The sequence below is a fragment of the Drosophila santomea genome, chromosome 2L (assembly GCF_016746245.2).
Source record: "Drosophila santomea strain STO CAGO 1482 chromosome 2L, Prin_Dsan_1.1, whole genome shotgun sequence".
Taxonomy (NCBI): domain Eukaryota; kingdom Metazoa; phylum Arthropoda; class Insecta; order Diptera; family Drosophilidae; genus Drosophila; species Drosophila santomea.
Window position 1 is genome coordinate 7,539,910 of NC_053016.2, and position 19,956 is coordinate 7,559,865.

Below are 19,956 nucleotides of genomic sequence, written 5' to 3' on the forward strand. Positions count from 1 at the left end.
CAAGGCAAGGTGATCGCGGATCTGGAGTCTGTTAATTTTTTGTCATTTGCGGTGGCAAGGACAAGACAGGAAACCATCTGGTCCGAGACCGTAGAATCGTAGAATCGTTTAACGATGGCACTGCGGCAACTCTGGAACTCTGGCAACAACTAATTTGAGGTTACAGACGTTTGGGGTCGTAAAAAACCGGGGGACCGAGTGAAAACTTCATTAGAGGCCGCATAAAAACATTTTGAAGAGGGGCTAACGAAAAAAAAAAATAAAAAAAAGCGCTGCCAGATAAATAATGTGTCAGAAATTCAATTTCGGTAAAAGATTTTTGGCCAAGCTGACTGGCGACTGACTGATTGACAACTCTGACTCCGTGCGTTGACCTCTGCGCACTGGCCTGTGTGCTCACAATTCGGTTGCTTCGAGTACGTGATCGCATAATGAATAACTTTCAAATTGAATAATCAAACAGACTCGCTCACACACCCATCGAGATCTTGGGGTTTGTTCGTCTGTGTGTTGGGTGTCATAAAGCCAAGTCGAGGCCGGCACAAAAAACATGGCCCAGAGTGTTTGCCCGAGTCTGGCTCGCTTGTCTTGGGGTCACGCGCATCGTGAAGGAGGCAAACAGAAACGAACAGAACGAATAGCAAACGAAATGGAAAAATTCTTTAAAAGCAGTTAAAACTTTGACAAGATCTCAACTGCGGTTTCACCAGGAAGAGAGAGCGATGTTTTCAAATTTAAAATCGAGTTTTGGACACCAACACTTAATTGAATGCTTATATCATACTTATTAAATAAAGTTTAATAGTTATAAGCAACACATAAGGAGTGATATTCTTATCACCATCGTATGAGTAGCGTATCCCATTTCGTACTAATAGCGTAATTAGTAATCCCTATAGGGTATTCCCACCTGCTCCCAACTTCCCGATTCGAGCCCAGGGTTTTTGAGGTCGTTTGCGTGTCCCACAGCACCCCCCTCCAAAAACCAACCTACCGTGCATATCCCCCTTTGCAAATTGCTTAAAAATGTTAATAAGCAAAGGCATTTTGGGATACACACGACGACACTGGCCGATCCCCGATCCAAACCGATCCTATACTATATAGTGTGTCGCCCTCTCCCTTTCGCACTTACGCATCGAGCGATTGGTTCTTTTGTTTCTGCTAACTCATCAATGATTTTGCTCACGTTGCGACATTTTGTCAATATCTGCGCCAATGATCGTCGCTGTTTGGTCTGACCTACCCCTAACCCCCTTGGCCCCCTACATATGCCCCTCCCCCCGCTCCCCTCTTGAAGGCACTATAATTTCAACTGCTGCTGCTTCTTCTTGTTACTTTTGAGCAGGGCGCGAGCGTCGTTCAATGATTTTTTAATTGAATTCTAAAAGCGTTGTCGATCCTTTGTTGTTTTTGCTTTTTGGTAGCTACGCTTTGGTATCTTTATATGTATAGTCTATATGGGTTTATGTGAAGAGAGAATCAACCTTGTGGTATGTGAGTTTTATAAAGGAAAAACATAAAAAAAAAAATAATAAATAAAATAAAACAAAAACTGTGGCTTGGAATCACAGCTTTTTTAATGGACAAGGCGCAAACTTTGCATGGTGGCATTGTTGTTGTTTCGCTGATTTTATTGAGCGGCAGTTGGTGTTTTATTTTTTGTTTTTAATTTTTTCGCGCGCTCTTGGACTTGACAATTACACGGACTTTTTTCCATGGCATTTCAATGACGTTCGTTAAATTTGTTACAGTCATGGTTAACACAGACACGAGCACTCAACAAACACACACTCACGCCGATAAAGAGAGACAGATACACTTGAAATTTATGGGCGCCTAACGTTTTTTTTTTTGTTAACGTTTGTTTTTTCGTACCTCGTTTTTGTTTTTGTTTTGTTTTTGCCCATACGGCAGCTCAGTTCAAGTTCAATTGTTAATGTAAAAAGCTGCACACACACTTAACAGCAACAACGACCACAACAACAAGAACAGCAAACAGACATCCCCCAAATGCCATTAACTTGTTCGTTTTTATTTGTTATTATTTAATTATTTTCCATTTCGCTTGACCAGATTGTGTAGGCAGGTATTTCCACGAACTATGAAAAAGAAATGAAAAATAAACCATCGCAAAGAGAAGACCCCAAAAGCAGTAGAGACCTTTTGATATCGCTTAATTAATATCAATTACTATGCAATTAGAGATCGCTAAGCTAAGCAGTCGGCATTCAGCAAAAGGTCACTGGAAATTGATGAACTTTTGGCTTTCTCCCCTAAAAGGTGCGGTGGGATCAAATACCTAAGATTGGCCGAAACTCAAGCATTGATGGGGCGGAGATGCTGAACGGTAGAAATATACAAACAAAACGAACTTATCAAAAATGTTCCTTAATGCTTAAGCAGAATTGCTAAATCATTTTGGACCCCCGACGTTTAGAATTTAAGCAAGATTACAAAAAATTGGTAATTATTGTGTAAACATTTTTTGCCCTGCATTAATCGATTTTCTTGTTAAGGTATGTATTATTTGTGTTGTAAAAATAATACTAAGAATTCTTAAAATTCCAACAGCAACTTTTGGTTAACAAGCTTAAAATATCAGTTTTTGTCTCTGAGAAGCAATTATTGAGAGAGAAACTGACTTGTTTAACTCAGATATTTGAAAAGTTTCAAACACAGTTTGCATAAACTAGCCAAGAAATCGTTTTTATTAATCGTAATTTCATTAATTATTCAACATATCTTCATGCATTGAATATTGACAGTTCTTATTAATTTTATCGATTTGATCGTTTTTTCCGGCGACTAATCGATAATTATCGCCAGTTTGTGGAGCTTCTGCCATCTCCAACTTCACCGATTGCTGTTGAAATGTCGATTGGCTCTTTGCGGGTGTGTCGCCAAAACCAATTGAACACTTCTGGGCGACAACCACTAAGCTGTGAGCTCGACTTTGACTGAATTCGGCTCCAACCTGAGTGGCAGTCAATAATCAGTATCGCCGCTTGTAAGTAAGTGAGTGTGTACCTTCTGTCCTTACTTTACTTTGGGTCGCAGCCAGGCGGAATTTTTTGATTTTTTTTATTTGCTTTTGGCTGTGACCGCGACGCGTATAATTTACACGTTTTGCTCATTTGCGATTCTAGGCTCGCAAGCTGCGACCGAAACAGAAACAAAACAAATGAATTTAAGTCCGCACATACCCAGTACCTGGTACAGTGAAGTCTTGTATATAAAGAAGTTTCATTGCGGAAGCTTTGCTCATCCTTTGCCGTTTTAGGTCCATTAGCTTATATGATAATAGTGATTAAATCAAATAATATTTTCAACATGGAGCATTTGAGATATGAAAACCAGGTAGGACAACATATGTTGAAAGATTATTAATTGTGGAAAGTAACTGCCTTAGTAGGCATATATAACGTAATATATACATATATAACATACATATATACAACTTTTAGGTACACATATTCTTTTCAAATAGACATAGAAAGTATGGATTATTCAGTGGCCATAGTTCTCTGCACTAACTGGTTACTGGGGCCTAAACCGAAATGAGGAAAGGGGGATAGCTACTGCGTCGGCGCGACGGCTGCTTTATCTGCTCCTCTTCTTCTTCAGTCTGAGTGAAATTCCGACAAGTGGCATAATTGCGCCCTGAGGCGGCTACCGTGCTAAGAGGGCATGGGCACGAGGGAATCCAGGAGTCCGGGACGCGGGACTCGGGAGGGGCGGACCCAGGCCAAGTGGCCATCGATATGCGGGAAAAAATCGCAAATCATAACCACGGCAACAACAAACAATAAATAAGTGCAGCAGCAACGAGCAACTCGCAACTCGCAACGTTCAACTTGCAATGTGCAGTGTGCAAAGTGCTTCAGCTTGCATGCCACGTAAGGCAATTCCAATGCCAAAGAGCAACCAGTGTGCGTGTCCCAAGTCGTTTTGACTGTGCTCCGAGTGCAAAGTTGAGCACACATAAAAAATACCGGAGGAGTATGATGGGGAGGTGGAGGTGGCGGATCACAGAGGGCAGAGGGTAAAGCTGCTGCGCAGTCGCCTTTAAAAGTCAACGTCGACTTACTGCACGCCATCCGCATACAAAGTAATATACTATATATATGTATAGGACCTAAAAGCATTATTTAATTCACATAACTGATGCCCTTTCACAAAGGATATGCATCTGATAAAGATTTTTACAGAATTATCAATGAAACCGATAGTGATCTTTTGATCTGCATTCCCACTTTCATAAACTCATTATCTTAGCTTATCAGCTTATCTTAGCTTATTTGAATAAATTCCACTGTAAAATCGAGAGGCAAAGCTGAAGCACATAATATTCATACACGAGAAAAGTGTATTTGCGGATCGCATTAATGCAAATGGTAGCTGCTTATTAACCCGACTTCGTGTTGGGCTCCCTCTGATTTCTGTCTGACTGCGACTCATTCTCGTTCGCCATTCTCGGCTCCAGACAGACAGCAAGTCAACATTCCATGGCCACTCGCAGGGCATAAGTTCGCGTCAAAGGTTTCGGAGTCAAGTCAAGCAAAAACAAAAAGAGGTCCCAGCCAAAGCAAAGCAAAAGCAAACCAAAAGCAAACCAAAAGCATCAAGTTGAGCAGAGTGCCAACGAGTGAAAAGCGCAAAAGGCAAACAAGAACGACGGCTGCGGATCGGAACGGAACGGCAGCAGAGATGGAGATGCATTATAACCTTTGCCAGCAGCACGGGCAGTTCATATTGATATCATGGCGGTACAGTGAAGCCTCGCAAGGTACGGAAAAGTGTGTGTGCCTAGCCTTAGCAGCTAACTCTCTAAATTGAGTGCATATCTGCAATTTCTTCAAACTTTTCTTACACTTTTTGAATCTACAAAAAGGCGTAGTTTTTTCGCAAGGTGGAAATCTCTTTAGCGAGCTAGTAGTACATTATCTTTCGCCAGCATTGGTATTAGCCTGGCCGCAATGGAGATGCGAGCGGGTCGCTTCTGTATGGGATGGATGGTTGCCCTTTCCACGGCGACTTGCCGACGTTGGGACTGCGGTGCTGACTCGTTTTGCATTTTAATTTTGCCCGGCGAGCGATCTTTTTCATCATTATCATCATCGGCGACGTCGTCTTCGCCGCTGTTCGGCATCAGTTGCTTGTTTATTTTTATTTCTGATTATTTTAATTTTAAAGCTGCTGCAGCTCGATACGTTTCTTTTTTTTTTCGTTTTTTTTTTTTATTTTATCGCCACTTGTCGGCCATTTGGGCGTTCATTTGTCCCCGCGCATCCGTCCCTTAACGTTTGCCATATTTGGAGGAGCTGGAGAAGACGGGAGTGCCAGAGGAGCCGGTCAAAGTCAAGTCAAATCGAGAGGAGGGGAATTTAATTTTATTTAATGAAAATTTGCATGCTGAATGCTTAATTTGCCGCTCACAAATATTCGATGAACTCGTCGAATTCAGGAGTGGTTTCGGCCAGGCTTTTTTTTTATTTGGCTTGGTCAAAAGGTTGTCAACTTGAAAAGTAAATCCTCAGGTACAGTTCGCTGAAGTATATAATACATATGTACACTCGACAGTTATTTCATGATCTTTTGGGATCTTTAAACACGTTTTCAAGTAAATGTTTCCTATCGATTAATAAACAAAACAAATTATTAAGTTTATTCCAGTTTAATAAATTTGAAACAATGCTAATTAGTCTCCAAAATTATACAGGCATGACCAAACGTATTTCTTAATGATTATAAGTCTTATGATAAATACGACTTTGAAATCAAATGTTGAGAAAAGAAAACCGTCAAGGAGCTCATGTGCCGGTGATCTGATCAATAGTATTTAAAACACACTAAAGAGAGCAGTATTAAAGGCCAATTATTTACATACATATATCTATTTAACAAACCTAATCTGACGTCACAAAAACCCGAAATCTCTCATATTTTTTTTTACTTCAATTCTGCCTTTTACTTTTTACCGATCTCTGTATATTGTTGTTTTGGCATTAAAAAACTCTTTGTGTTTCACAATGTGCATGTCGAACAGAAATTCTCGTTTTTGCATGCTGGCTGCGACTGACCAAAGCAAAAGCAAAAGTCAAAGGTGAGGACCAGATACGGAGCCATGACATCATGGCTCAGATACTTGACTTCCCGGCAAGTGAACAACCGAACTAGTCAATCTAATTAATCTATCACGGAGTAGCAGAAAAATGTCACACGCCCATAAATAATCCGTCCGTATAAATAAAACAAATCCCGAAAGCAAAGGCAAAGGTCTGGGTGAGACAAATTTACGACAGCGAAAGAGTAGTCATAAAAAACACAAGTAGGTCCAATACAAAAACCATTTGATCATAAACTGCAGCAGCAAAAAAACAGAAACAGTAGGCCGCAATTCCACAACTCTTTTGACCAAGGCGTTGACAGCCACCACAATGGCCATCGGCCTTTCGGCTCAGTCCAGTACGAAATTTAAGCCCGAAAAAATATCAAGTAAATATCAATATCAAGTAAAATAAATATAAACAAATAGAGTTGCTACAGGCCAGTCGTTGGTTTTAGTTAACTGCTGAGGTACCCTGTGACTCATAACTGCCTTGTATTTCAAAAGGAACTTTACTTAAAACAATTTACGCTAGATCTCAAAACAAATAAATTTAAATATATTATATGTATCATAACATTCATTCTTATGACTAAAGAGTGTTGTTCAGTGGCTCAGCTTATAGACCCAAAAGTCTAGTATATTTCACAGGGTACTACAGAGCGGCCCAGAAATAATAGCGTAAAGCGATAGCTAAACTTTCAACAGCTTTCCTCTTTCCCCTCTCCCCTAACCACTATTGTTGTCATAATACTACGAAACACTCCATTTTGGAGTTGGGAATAAAAATGGGGGGATTTGTGAGGGGGCATGACTTACCGGAATAACACCAGGCTGGCCATACTACTGTTGTCTCCGTATCAATTTCCTTCATTATGGGGGCTCAACATATTGTCAAACCTCCGCCGTCGTCAACCGATTCGATTTGCCCTCTCTTTCTGGCGATCCGCGGCTGTCTCTTTCGCTCTGCTGGCTGCTGCAAGTGAAGTGAAGGCAGGAAATAAATAGTGGTAGTAAAATACATACAACAAAATAAAGAAAAAAGCAGAAAGAGATAGAAATGCGGTAAAGACAAATCATGGGGTTTATAAAGTTATTTTAACACTTTACGCTCGACCACTTCTTCAATTAAGTTGCCAGGTTTTGTTAGCCGTTTCACTTGTTTTGACCATTTATGCTGCTAATTTATCTCTGTTCGTATTGTCCAAGTCTCCGTAATCATTATGGCTCTATGTAGTTTTCGTATCTATGTATCTTTGTGGGTTTGCTTGTCTTTGGGTGTTTGCTTAATTAATTTGCTGGTTGTCAAATGATTGTTGCTGTTGTAGCCTAAGGTTTGCCATTCTTTCTGTTGTTTTTGTGATGTGGGTAATTAAATGATATTAACTGCGGCCACAATCAATTTGTCGATGGTTTTATGTTTGGCAATTACAGGTATGACACGAGGGGTAAATTGATTAAAAAAGTTTTAAATTTTGTAAAAAGGTCGTTACCGATGTAAAATACATAATAGCTTTTAAGATAATATAATATTTTTTCATTGGATTGATATTGTTTAGGCAATTTGATCTGAACAGTAATCAAGTTAATTCAATTATTTTAAGCATTCGTTTGGACAAAAGCAGACTAAGTAAACAAGTTAAAACACTTCTGTTCAGCACCTATAAAAAATGACAATCAAACTTGTTTCAAACCTGGCTTAAATTGTATCGGAACTTTAACCTTTTTGGTTTGAACAAAACAAAGAAAAGGTTTAAGGTCGCTCGCTTTGCTGTCAAATATTTAAACAGCTTTTGCATTTATATTATGCATTTGTTTCCCGCTCGGCTTCAGCTTCTATTTCTTTAAATGATTGTTTAAGAGAATGTATTGTGGATTTTTTCTCAAACTCAAATTTAAATTAGAATTTACCTTTGTGATTGTTTCGCCGTTAATTTTGGCCCACTAAATGAAGAGATATGCTGACTAATTGTGTTGTAAATTCGTCGGTCGTTTAAAAAAATGTTAAGTTTTTTGTACGTTAACTTGGATAAAATTGTATTGTTTGATTAATTTTATTTATTTGTTTAGTGTTTACTTTTATGGTTTGTTATGTACTAAAAGAATCATCAAATTTATAAACTTGTAATGGGGTGTAATCAATGTATCATATTTGTTGTACCCTATATTTGGCTTATAAATTATTTCCGTTTACTAAATTTCAACTTTATAGCTTTGCTTTTAATTTTCTCCACAATTAAAATGTGTGGTTTGTAGCTTTGAACTTTTAAAGCATTGTTTATTTAATTTAGCTTGTGACTTTTGACTTTTAAACTTGATTTTTTGCGTTTCACTTTCTGTCGCTCGATTAGCATAAGATTTGGGATTTTTTTTTCTTCGCGGCGTTATCACTTATCTCGCTCGCACTCTCCGCCCATCTCTTTCCTTGCTTTCAGGTGCTGTCTCATTCATTAATTGGCGGTCACGTGCCCAGCTTCCCAAAACAGATTTGTATCTATGTTGTCAAAGTGTCGTTAGACACGTGAGTTTGTTGTAAAGAAGCGAAATGCGGCGAACAAATGTCACAGTGATTTTTTATCTCTCCGCGGACTATTTTTAGCTGGGATTAGTTGCGCTGTATTTGTGACATTTTCCGGCCCGTTTTTTCTTCTGTCAGAACTGTTACCGTTACGGTTGTGTGGTGTGCTTCCGCCGTAAGCACTTTTTCCGAACTTTTTTAATCTTTCATTTACACAACGCCCCCACACTCACACTTTTCACCTTATTCGCGTTCTGTACGCTTTTTTTTTATCAATCCTCTTGATTTATATTTTCTCTATTTACGCGCGCTTTGCGCTCGCGATCGCTGATCGTTGATCTTGCCGATCGCTGAAATTTCGATCACTGATAATACGGCTACTCTTGTTATTTATTTTCGCATTCGCACGAGTTGCCCGCCGCACGAACGAAATCGTACTGAACGTAAGTTCGAGAGAGCATGAGAGCGCCCCCCAACAAATAAGAAAACAAAACGGGAACGAAAGAATTGGACCTCACAACGACTGGCCAATACTCTCGGCAAAAGTAACATTAATACATATACAAATAAACGGATACGTTGATAAGCTAATTTATTTTTCGGTTCAGTTATGGACATATTTATATTTATTTAACAATATACACTCAAAATTAGAATTATTATTAAAACTTTATAAATTGGATTACTCATAAAATACATAGGGGTCCACCTCGAATTGATGGTACTATGACAATACTATTGAAAAAGTTGTCCCCTTCACAATGTTACCAACATCTTATCAAAATTATAATTCCCTTGAAGAAGGGTATAACAAGCACAGAGGCAGCAACAAAGCAAAAGATACTCCTACTCCAAGCCCCAACGTCGAGAGCCGGAAAAACAGCTGTGTAGCAAAACAAACGGACCGAAGAGAGCGCAAGTTAAGAGAGCGATGGGGCGCTTTATCAGTACAGTAAGCGCTGTGCGCATGCGACAGGTGCTAATACTTAGCAGAACAGTGTTTCTTATAAATAATAGCATAGGAAATAACAGATGTCATTAAACATTGAAAATCTTTCTATAAAGTGCCAACAAGCTAAAGTAATTTTAGTTTTAGTGAACCCCAGTTTTAGCATCAAAGCTGGGTTCTAATGTAAAACTGAAGCGGATCTTATCAGTACAGTGAGTACTTGATCTACAATCAAAAGATAGTATTTAGTTTGGTTTTCACTGTATTATACTCGCTGGTCTCTTTTTCTATATTCCTCTCCCTGACCGATCGGCCCCAAACGCTCACACACACGCACACATCGAAAAGGGTTCACTGAAGGTCAGCTGGTCAGAGTTCAAGTGGCAGTGGGAATGAGCGAACGAAACGCAGCGATAAAGTAAAGTCATAGAACGAACAACATCAGCGACTTTACAACTTCGGAAGACCTCAAAAAGGGTCGAATGGGGGGTGAGGAGATGCGCTGGGTGGGCGGGGGGCGTATCTGATGGATAACAAAGTGTAGGCGTGTTTTGTAACTGTATTTGTATACGGAGGCATATCTGTGTCGTCGCTGGCCATTTGATACTTTGGCCTCGTCACTCGTCAATCAACACAAAAACAAAAACAAAAAAGGGGGGAGGTGGGTGGTGGGTGCAGTGGGTGGAAGCGAGACAGGGCCAGAGTGGAGCAGACATATTGCAGTTGTTCGCGATGCCGTGGTTGTTTTTGTTTTTGTTGTTGTTCTTGTTGTCTGGCGGTGTTGCGTTGCACTTTCCTATTTGCCCAGTTGTTGTTCGATTGAACTTCGCAACAAAACCAACAAACGGTCGAATAGGAAACATATGCATATTAATTGCCCATATCCCATTATTCTAATGAAAAAATCGCTGTTTTCTTTTGTTACACCGCTTCGAAAACGTTCGTTATCGAAAGACAATTTCCAATGTAAATCGAAATCGATTCGCCTCCAAACTGAACGACCTGAACAACCTCAAGAGTCGCAGACGTCAAACGAAGGGATCGCATATTGTGGACAGTATTTCCAGTTCCGAAACGCCAAGCACCCATTAAAAGATGTTTCATCTATGAGAAAGGTTCCCCAAACCAAATCTAGGTTTTGATAAAAGCTAAGTGGATAAGTCATTGTAGTTTTAGAGGAGGTAATATGAACTTGGTGTATAATGTACTTTAAAAACAGCACTGGTTTTAAATAAAACGACATATTTACTCTTTATTTTAGCTTATAAAAAGTTGTCGGTGTGAAAATACTTGTTTATTCACTTTTTTCCAGCTGCCTTGACATTTATGGAGATGATTATGTAGAATATATAAACTTAACGCTTATATATGTCAAATAACAATTCTTCTTCGAAATCATGAAAGTTTGAGGTACTTATGGGCTTGTAGGCCCAGGTGTTACCCTGTGCCAGGGTATATTAAGAAGTATATGTACATAAATATATAGGTATGGACGCGATCGCATTTATGTATATATAGCCAGGCTACAGATGCGAGATCCGCACACTTAACCCAAAACGAGACCAAAAAGGCGAACAGAGGCGACCGGGCCATGACGGGATCTCGGCGACGACCGACGATGCGACCTGAGTTGGCGGCGAAATATTTTTAGAACTTTGCGACCGACGGCGACGGCGACGACATCGGTAAAAGGGGCATCGCGGAGGTGGCAGGGGCAGAGGCAGAGGCAGGGGGAATGCGGGTTGGGGGCGGCATGGGGGCAAAGGGGACATGCATATATTGTGGTACTTCGGTATCTGTATCTCTGGCAGCCGCAGCTCAGGTCTGTTATTTTTTGCTCGTATATTTATTTTTTGCAGGGCGCTCGGCGAGCGAGCGAGAGGTCAGAAGGTCTGTGATCTTTTGCAAGTTCGCTTGAGCGCAAGAAAAATTCTCCGAACTGCCAAGAAGAACAAAAGGCAGCCTGGCCCGTCCAAGTATCTGTGAGATACATTTCTGCCGCTCATATGTATACGTATATGTATATCTATACGTACAAATATATGTGTGATATAAGCATCGCACATTTTGGCCAGGCAAAAAGTCAAATGACAGCAAACTTTCGGTTAGATAAATAGGTAAATACAATATATGTATCTCTATATTCGCAGCCTACAAAGTACCTCGGCGTAACAATTTGCAAATTGCTCTATAAATTAGTAAACCCAATAAAGATGTTTATCAAATTGGATTAATTAGTATTAGTGCATGTCAAACTTTCACGGGAACTGCAGTTTGCCAATACCTAACCCGACTTGATATGTTTTTCAGCTTAGGCACAAGTGTTAGCCCACTGCTGTTTTTGACACATTTCAGATTGCACTATTTGCCCAACTACTTGTCAACCACTTTTATTGCACTTGTAAAGCAGCGATAAATCATCGATATTCAGTTGGCTGAAACGCACACTGTCATTTAAGTTTCAACGTAGAAAGGTGTTATTATTTGGAATGCTATGTGTGTAATAAATCTGTTTGGGTTCCTAAATCACATTCGTATGACCAGCAAATGCATTTCGTCTCATAACTATATGAATAATTTTGCCATACATAAGCCGGGCAAGCATATAACTTTCTACATCCACGCAGTACGTCAATGAATCAAATATCTGAAAATGTGTGTGAAAAAAGCTACAGGTCGAAGAAGGTACATACATATACCTGGGGCCAGGTGAGGGGACGCTGTGCCCTCCACAGAAAAATAAAATAACAACTTCGACTACAGTTGACAACTCCAAGAGGGAGATACCACAGAATGCCGCCAGGTTGGCTGATGAGGGGCAAGTCAAGGTGTGTTGAAGTATTGCCAGTGTCTTTGGCCGTATTTGTGTGGGACGATCGCCAAACTTTGCCAAATCGCAGGCCACAGAAAGAGAGGTGAAATCGACAGAGACAGAGATGGATGCTGATGCCGCTTTTGTGGCACAACAAAATAAAGAAAAAATACCACAGACAGTTCGACAGTTCAAACCAATTGACTCGTTTGCCAACACGCGTCTCCAGAAAAATCAACAACCACTATCGCGCAGAACTTCCAACATCCAAGAAATTGGTAAAAGCTGCACTGCATATGGACAGAGACAAATATCGGGGATAACATGTTCTCAACCCGTCAGCATCGCAGGCCAGTAATCTGTCTTTTCGGTTTATTTTATTAGCTATTGGGGGAGATGGAAACGGGATCGCTAATGAAATGATGAATGGAGAAATCTAAATCAACTAGTTACGCATGATTTGTGGATTATTTAACTCTTCTGATTAATTACTTTTCGTTTGTTTGAGCTTAACTACCTTTAGTCTCTTTAGCTCCTACTTTTATTTTGGGTTAAATCCGTCTTAAAACAATGATCCTCGGAAGTGTTTACTAGTTGAGGTTTGCAAGACAAAGTTACCGGGATTGTCAAGAACCTCAGCTAAATATTTGCCAGTTACTATTGGGCCATTGCTGGCCACAATGTCAAAAATGTCGTCAGTTTGGCAGTCCGTCAGTCATTCATTCAGTCCGTCAGTCAGTCAACAATATAGAAGACACAAACACACGGGCACACACTTCCAAACGCAGACACTTGCAATTTCTGTTGTTGGCTTTTTTGCGCGCATCTAAAAATAAAGCAACACTGAAAATGCTAATGCCATGCGCCCGCCCGACCGACCGACCAAACGACCGACCGATCGACACCGACATCGACCGATGCCCACAGACCTCAAAAGCGAGCGCCCGTTTGCCCTCACACAGATACACACCAGCAGCCCTCAGCGGACACATACAAACATGCAGGCGCGCACACACACACACACACACACACACACACACACACACACACACACACAAATACGCGGCCGATCGGCGACACACATGCAAACATGTCCCCAAAATGACAGCGACATATTGCGCGCCTCGAGTTCACTTCATTCGAGAGTTTGAACCGATCTGAATATAGTCAGCGTACCAGGGTGTTAGTGCGAGTGGGGGTATCTGGCACATACGTGGATATAGATACTTGCAGACTATATACTCTAGATGCGCGGCACACGCTGTTCGGAATCTTGGCTGAGTCTGTCAATTGCTAGGATATACAGTGCGTACCGGCACCTTAATGCGCCGGAAGATTCACTGATCCCGGATGTAAAATCTTGGCGATCTCCATGCAATGCACATCTAATTATAAAATAGCATTAACTAAACTTAACTACGAATTTACAGAATTTACACCAGTAAAAATGTGATTTGTATATTCTAATTGGTTAGTATCAACAATTCAAAATATTCTACCATAACGATATGTAAAAAAATGTAGTTCGTTTAGATCAGTTTGGCCAAGTTGACATAAATCAGAACTTTAACTTGTAATAAAAAGCGAATACATTCTTTTTGATACTTTTCTTTAGCTTCTGCCATATCAGTGTATCCCAACTATTGAGTATTAATTGTAGTTTATGTCCTGGACAAATGGCCATAACCCGCACTGTAGGGGCATACAAAAAGTATTTATCTTTTAGCCATTTTCATTTTTTGTGAACGAAAACTACAACTCAACGCTGTCAGACGACAGACTGACAACAGAGTCGTTGGGTTTGTGTTTGGGTTTGGTCTTTGGGCCTTGGGTCTTGGGTAGAGGGACCTGAGACTGAGACCTGGGATCTGAGACCAAGTCAGGCCAAGTCAAGTCAAGTAAAGTCGATGTCGAGGCGTGTGGGCAGCATCAGCGTGTTGGGTTCAGTTCAGCTTTTTATTTTTTATTTTATTTTTTTGCATGTTTTCCTTCATTTTTTGCACCAGTTTAGGCGAAGCCTGTCGTCGGGGATGTGAGGCAAAAACATGGCAGCTACAAAATCAAGCGACGAACGAAAACTTTTAAGGCGAAAAGTAGTGGTCGAGACGGCAAAGATCGTTATGGGGCAACTCAAAGGGGTCAGGTCGGTCGATCGGTCGTGCGGCAACTGTACTCGAAAAGTGACACCTGCAAAAGGCCGAGAGAATGGAGGTCAAATATAAACGAGGCGGAAGCGGACAACCAAAGTGTTTATCCTCATTACTGACGTTTTGTTTGCGTGCTGCAAGATCAGAAAGTGGAAATGTGAGGGCCCCAAAATATCCTTATATGCTTCCATTGCCATGTTGTTTGTCACAGCAAACCTAAAACGTGGTTAGTTGATTGCTTTTTATTGCAGATGTCTTATTATGGCTAAGCATCCACCAAAAAGAGGATGGCATTTCGTAAATGTCATTGCTTTTCAAGAAATGTATTATTGTAGTACGAGCAAATTACCAACAATTCTTGGATGTAAAACTATATATTCACCTATAGCCCCATTGACCCCCATCTCAACGAACCGATTATTTAAGCGGTTAAACAAACTCACACCTCACCCACTTATCGTGAGCCATCTCAAAACTCTTGACTTACCAAAGCAAACACGCTCAGAATAATGAAATCCAATATTCAACCTAAACAAAGCAAAACCTGTAAGCCATTAACATATAAAAAAAGACTAGGTATAAATATTTATAATAAAAATCAAAACAAAATCGAAAATTATAGAAACATATGCAGAGATTAACACGTTTCGGCTATAATCCATAAAAGCAGTGAAGAAACCACAACAACACAGTTGTAGTAAAATTAAGAAAGAAGTAAATGAACATTAAACGGTTAAGGTAAAGCTCGGATTTTTTAAGCCAATGATAATTTATGCGTCTTAAACCAAAAAGTTTAGCCCTATATAAAAAATTATAAACCTACGTCACACAAATTTTTAGACTAGTAGACTAGATTGAGGGAAAAGCACGCACAGCCCTGATGAAATCTGGTGCTCGCCTAGGAAATGCTTAGTTTTCCATGGAACACAACATGAAGATCGAGACTTTAAGTCAGAACTTGTGGAAGTTCTCGAAAATCTTACTGACCTTTTGGGAAGTCTCAACTTCCGTTTAGCAGACGATTTGTGAATGGAATTTGCCAGCTCATTGAAATGTTTATCGCAAAAAACACACTGAGGGTGAGAACAGGCTCAGGTATCATATATAATATCATATAATCAGGCACATAACTGCTTACCTCACAAACTGCTCTTGTCATTTGATAGAGGACGAGGACCAGCCAAAAAACAAGAATAAAGCTAAGAAAATCCCCAAGCTGGCATCATAAAATATATACATAAATAAATGCTAATAATAACAAATTCAACAATTTCCTGCGGCTCACATCACAATTTCGCCGTTTCATGTCATTAGCGGACTCCAAAGTAAATATTTGACGAAGACAAACGAACCTCCGCCGCAAAGCAACTTCATCATCGCATCATAACCCGTTCTTCCCGAAAAAAGCAGGAAGAATAATAATAATAATAAAAATAATGAAGAGCAAGTGACGATCATTTTGAGGGCTTTTGAGGGTATTGAGGGCGTTTTTAACTTTTATTTTTTGTTTGCTACAGATCGGTTCCCTCTTCCTTCGTTTTGAGATAAGTTTGGGAGTTGGGTAAACCGATCGGCTGCGGCTTTTTTTTCTGGTTTTTTTGCTGACTGTGACATTTTTGTCACATGAACTTGCCGCCGTCGCGATCTCAGCACTCCTCGACGAGCAGGGGTAACTTGAAGTTAACGTTATGTACTCGCCATTATATTCCGTCAGCAAATTTGCGCTGCGAAGATCATAAGACCATAATTGAACTGATTGGCAGTGTTTTGTTATGGTCCCAGATTTTTTGTTTCCTTCTTTTTTGGATTTTTTTTTTTCTGCCCCGCACTTGTAGTGGGTTTTCATAATTTGATCTTTTGACAGATCAAAGATCGCTGCTTGAACCTAAGGTTAATCACTGACCGCAGCACCGCACAATATGGCTGTTATTTCTGCTTGGGTTCGCTATTTGTTTGATTCGAGCCGCCGCATGAAATCATATTTCTCCATAAAGCATCCACTTTGTCTGTCCCAGCTTCCACAGATGATCGAGTGCCGATCTGGGCGCCCACACTCGATCCCATGTGTGCCTGACTATATATATATACATATATATATCTTTGCGGCTGTGTTAATGATCGCAAATGTCGTGATTTTAGTCGAGTGGGTTGAGTGAGGTGCTGAACTTTAATTAAACGCGCACCGAAATGTGTTTTTTCACATTCTGAACTTTGAGACATCAACTGCATCCACCGGGCAAATGCATTGCAATCGCTGCGAGATCGGTTAATCAACACATGGCCTGGCCTTATGCCTTCTATGGGGGTTGTGAGACTAAACGAACCCAAGGAGAACCTTAAAAAACTGACACACATCAGATATTAACAAGTATTTTGATTTATATGAGGCAAATGTCATATTTATCGGTTATAATTAAGGAAGTCTGTCTTGTATTTCATCATATTAAACTTAGATTAACTTAAAGTTAATCCATTAATGTTAATATTACATCTTGATATCAGCATTGTTCAGAATATTTAATCGATTGTGAAAAATAATCAAACAAAAACAAAGCGAGTTAAAATCCTTCAAAAGCATATATAGGTTGAATATACTCAAGACTAAGGTTTTTAAGTGAATAAGCTACCTTTAAGCTAATTTAAAACTTCACGAAAGAGGTCTTTAAAAAAAAACATGCCACAATGAGGCAAATTAACAAAGAAATCAATGAGCCATCGGCCAAGAACAGATGCCCATTACCAGCAATAAACTTTAGCTGAATCACAAAAGTTTAGAACCACTCAAAAAACAAAGAGGTTAGTCGAAATGCGAATCGGGAAAAAGGAAAAGTGGAAGCGCCTAATCAAATATTGTAATCAAAAATGCGAAATGCAAATGAACTGCAGGTGGTGTCCACACTCTTACACACACAACTGCACTTAGGACGACAACTGTAACAATAACGGCCATCAGAGAGACAACAACAAAAACTGACCAGAGAGTGAAGTGGGTGGCATTTGGGGGAGGGTAAAGGGGCGGCGAAGGTGAGTGCGCTTATCAGGCCCAAAAGCAAACGCAAAAAAATGAAAAAATAAAAAACAGCAACAACCACAAACGCCGGATATGAGCGCCACTTAAAAACTGTAAAAACAATGAACAGGCAACAAGTGTTCGAGACGACTACAGAGAAAACAAAGCATTTACACTTCCAGATTCATCGTTTTATTTGGTATTCGAATTCCATTTTTTAGTTAAAATGGATAGATAATTGTGGAGTTTAGATCGCATCATATCGGATTACTTTTTAATATTCTGTAGCTCATTACATCACGTTTTAATATTTCCATATTTATTTATAGTGTTTTATAAATCTGTTTTGACTTTCAATTCGCTTCCTTGCAGAAGCTTAGCAAGTGGATCATCTATTTGTTCGCCGTGCAGACAGACGACAGACAAGTACAAACAGACCAGCAAAGAGAGCGTTAAATTCCGCAGAGAGCGACAATCGGACAACAACAAAGTCTGCAAGAGGGAACAGGTAGCCGATTCAGTCACAGGCAGGCCAATTAATGAACGCGACAAAATGGCAAATAATACTTTGGAAAATGTCCACGGCATGACCGTAAGAGCCAACCAAAGTACGGGCTGGCCTGACACACAAGCTTCGCATTCCCTATTAAGATGTTTAGGATAGCTTATGAATTATCTTAAAGTTTGTCATTCTGATTGTGCGTTTTAGAGTTTTTTTTATGTATTCTTGAAAAACACATAATGTTAAAAAGCTGAAATAAATATTTTGTTTGATTTGCAATTCAATTCTAATTCATCTTAAAACAGCTTACTAATGTTTAACAAAATGTAAAACTCTATGTATCTACTGTAAATATATGTATGTATATAAGAACACAAAAATGTGCTTTTTCCCGAATGTCTTTGAACATAACGGCACTTCTAAATACATATATTTAACCTCCTTTGTTGCGAATGCACTTTTGATTGTTTAATGAACTTATTTTTTTAACAAATCTCATAACTCACAAAAGTAAAATCTATCTGTCGAGGCTTCACTCTGTCCACGCGGTGGAGTAACAATTCAAACGCACAAAGGGAGAAAGAGAATGTGGACTGAGGGAGCGGGAGGGGAAGAGTGAAGAAGAAGGTGGACCGAAACAGTTACCCACTAATTGCAAGCATGCGTCGCCGCAGCTTTTTGTCACCCATCGGACGGCTGCATGTGGTTGTAATTGTAATTGCGCCTGTATTAGAGTTTGCGGCTCAATCAAATGTCTCGCTGCGCAGCATTTACAGTTGTTGCGGCGGACATTTGCTGAATCATTTGTTTATGGCCGAATCAGGAGTGTGTGTTTGTATTAATTACCGTTTTAAGCTGACTGCTCTCTGCTTCTTCTTCCCCTTCTGCTTCTGCTTCTGCTTCTTCTTGCTAGCTGGGAATGGGAATTGGAATTCTTTGCTGTCAAACACTTCAATGAAAACTTTTATGTGGAGCAATTGATACAGCCGCGCTCACGCACACACTGACACTTTTCTGCCGGAATTTACTCACACACACACACTGGCATTTGTACGTTAAAATTAAGTACAATAATTCACTTGTTGTTGTTGTTAGCTTGACACTTGTCGACCGTTTTTTGCGGCTCGCTTGCAATTAAACAAACAATTTTTCTCCTGCAGTCGCAATAACAATATTCATCGAACGCCGCGTTTTGATTAAATTGTTTGAATTACGATTTCTTCAACTGGACTGACTGCAAGCACGAGAAAGCTTCCGCATCGAACCGCACTCGAGAGCTTCGGAAAAATAACTGTGCAGCAGCATGCGATCGGGGCCTCTTTTTTTCACAGCGCGGAGCGACAAGTGGCGAGTACAAAAACAGCAACAACAACTGGTTGTATGAATGAAAAAGAATTTCGCTTGGCACGCTCTGCATTAAGAGAACGAAAGAGAGTCGAAGAGCGGCGCTCTTTATTTCACTTTGAAGCAGGTTATTTCTGCTGAGTGATTATTATCATTATGAAGTGATCTGATTTGCTGCTGATATAAAAGCAAGACCGGTCAATAATTACACTGGCCAACACAAGCTAATGGCTTTTTGAGTAGTTATTGCAAAAATTACTTACAATCTTTTTGTAGAGGCTTGGTATAGCATTTATACAATTGGAATACTTTGGAATAAAATCAGATATGCACAAATCTCAAACTATTTATGTCGAGGAGTTATAGATTTTTGTCATGCTCTAAAAACTTGATCATTTACTTACTTTTTAACTTACACTACTTAAGGATAAAAGAATATTCAAATTCTTTAGCCCTGCAACCCAGTGTAATTATAGTTTTTGCTAGATAAATTCCAGCGGAAGCAGATTAAAATGCTTGAAAAATTGATATGGTATGTGATTAAAACAAGAGCGAACCGTGTTTC

The 19,956-nt window shown here is 39.8% G+C and overlaps 1 protein-coding gene across 4 annotated transcripts in view; it reads right to left on the reverse strand.

Moving 5' to 3' along the window:
• LOC120445406 (pneumococcal serine-rich repeat protein) overlaps nt 1–19,324 on the reverse strand; it is a 56,553-nt gene extending 37,229 nt beyond the window's left edge. The window contains exons 1-2 of one of the 4 annotated variants that reach the window (XM_039625839.1): nt 18,894–19,324; nt 6,929–7,082 (exon numbers count right to left, since the gene is read on the reverse strand). In XM_039625839.1, the coding sequence (XP_039481773.1) occupies nt 6,929–6,983 (55 nt within the window). In that variant the 5' untranslated portion in view covers nt 6,984–7,082; nt 18,894–19,324. Of the gene's footprint in view, nt 1–6,928; nt 7,086–8,020; nt 8,207–18,893 lie in introns of those variants that run through there. The other 3 variants (XM_039625824.1, XM_039625849.2, XM_039625831.2) reach the window with 3 other exon arrangements.
• Between the last annotated feature and the right edge of the window lie 632 nt (nt 19,325–19,956).